At 32.2% G+C, this 2040-nt stretch overlaps 1 protein-coding gene across 1 annotated transcript; it reads right to left on the bottom strand.

The window, feature by feature from the left end:
- Positions 1–384, bottom strand: LOC7480372 (auxin-responsive protein SAUR78). The gene has a single exon (XM_002298966.2). It carries the CDS (start codon positions 382–384, stop codon positions 1–3), a length of 384 nt encoding a protein of 127 aa, XP_002299002.1.
- Between the last annotated feature and the right edge of the window lie 1656 nt (positions 385–2040).

Below are 2040 nucleotides of genomic sequence, written 5' to 3'. Positions count from 1 at the left end.
CTAGAACATGTAGAGATCAGCTAGCTCTTCCAAAGAACCAAAATTAACACTTGGATCTGCATTTTCAAGCATCCATAAAAGGTGGTCGAAAAAGACAACCTCGCATCTCACCACCAAAATGCTATCCTCTCCCGGCTTTTGCTTTGACTTCTCGATGAGAGCATTCACTAAAGGATGGCTCAAATACTTGGAGCTGATGACATACCTCTTCCTTGTGCTTCCAACAAATATAGTCGCATGGTTTTCATCTTCTTGCTTATGATCATGATGACCCCATAAATCTTCTCTGGTAGATTTGGACCTTAGGCTACTGTAAGATGAAGATCTCCCTAGTTGCCTTGACAGACTCTTGCATTTACGTAGTATCAAACTGATCTTCTTCATTGTTTTTTGAGGGAAACAAGGAAAGAACAGAAAGACAATATGAATGGGCCATGCATATATAGGAGACTTGCCATTTACTCACAGAGGGTGCGACAGCAGCAACTGGGGTGGCTGGCTAGATCAGCCATGGTGGGTGCTATGTCATTGTTTACTGTGCTGGAAATGTGGGGCATGTTGAGCCCTGCAACCGAACATTTCGAGCATCAATGACTTAAACAAGCCATCTTTTTATGGATCGATGTTGTATGGTGGGGCTTTTACAGGCACAAAAGTACACAGTACACACAAAGCTCTAGTTACTGGTCAGTTGGGCATTAATGTCCAAGCCCGCAGTTTTCATACCAGACCTGGAATTCGTGTAATTATGTGTTTGGTATCGGTTATGCTTTTTAAAAAAATAGGTTTAAAAAAAAGTTTTTAAATGTGATTCAAGAAAAATTAAGTTCTAAAAAAAAATATATGGGATTTTTGTATGTAAAATAAATAAAAATTAAGTTTTCATCAATGAATACAAAATTAAAATTTAAAACAAAATTATATATAGGTAAACATCTAGTGTACAAAACAAAGGTTATTTGACTACTCAAATGGTTTTTTTCTCAAATATATGAATAACTGAGTATAGTTTTTTTTTTTTTTAAACCAAGTGTATATTTGGTATTGCGTTCCAAACAGGGAATGGGAAAAATTTGAGATTTTTATTTTATTTAAAATTAATTTTTTTTATGTTTTTTAATAATTTTAATGTGCTGACATAAAAATTATTTTAAAAGATAAAAAAATATTATTTTAATATATTTTCGAGTAAAAAACACTTTAAAAAATAATTATTACCACACTCTTAAATACCAAAAAAAAAAATTATATCCATGTAACCCTAATTCATCTGTTTTGGGAAAGCATCCCAATAAAATATTTACAAACGTTTTTAGTAGTACTAAGGCTCATTTGGACAGACTGGGATAGCTCAGTAGCATTGAAGTGTGAAGATAATTTGATGACAATTAAACATTGGTCACAGATGGATCTACCAAAGCTAATAATAAATTTCTGGTTGTGGTGGTTTTTTAAAGTGATTTTTATATTGAAATGTATTAAAATGATGTTTTTTTATTTTTTAAAATTTATTTTTGAGATCAGTACATCAAAACGATCCAAAACAAAAAAAATTAAAATAAATAAAATTTTGGTGCCTAAACAAATGTGTTGGGTTTTGAGGATTAAAAATAATACAGTTATTAAACTTTGTCTGGCTTGATTAGTTATCATAAAAAATTCACGATCCAAGATTTAAATTAGACTTATTAATTCATCACTCGATTAATCTAATCAAACCTAACTACATCAGCATAAAAAACAAAACTCGGTTATTTAGAACTATAAATGACCTGATAATTTAGAAATTGACCCGAGAATTTAGTGAATCCATGGTTAGACCGGGTATGATGGAAAGCAAAGAACTTCTTTCCAGCTCAGCTTCGAAGTGACAGAAGAAGGGATTAGTGCTTGCTTTGAAGCAGAAGCAAAAGCATAATCCATCACATCGGTTGGAGGATCCATGATGAGTCATGGATCATAAACCATTTAGGTGGTGGTCAAATGATAAAAAATTGAGATTAAAAAATTTTTTCTTTCTGTGATTTTAGGTTCGAACTC

The sequence above is a fragment of the Populus trichocarpa genome, chromosome 1 (genome assembly GCF_000002775.5).
Source record: "Populus trichocarpa isolate Nisqually-1 chromosome 1, P.trichocarpa_v4.1, whole genome shotgun sequence".
In the NCBI taxonomy this organism is placed as follows: domain Eukaryota; kingdom Viridiplantae; phylum Streptophyta; class Magnoliopsida; order Malpighiales; family Salicaceae; genus Populus; species Populus trichocarpa.
The sequence above is the reverse complement of the archived record's forward strand: the minus strand, read 5'-3'. Positions and strand labels throughout refer to the sequence as shown.

What these genes read in the sequence shown, in the direction of transcription:
- LOC7480372 (XM_002298966.2), bottom strand. Translation starts at nt 384, where the DNA reads ATGAAGAAGATCAGTTTGATACTACGTAAATGCAAGAGTCTGTCAAGG.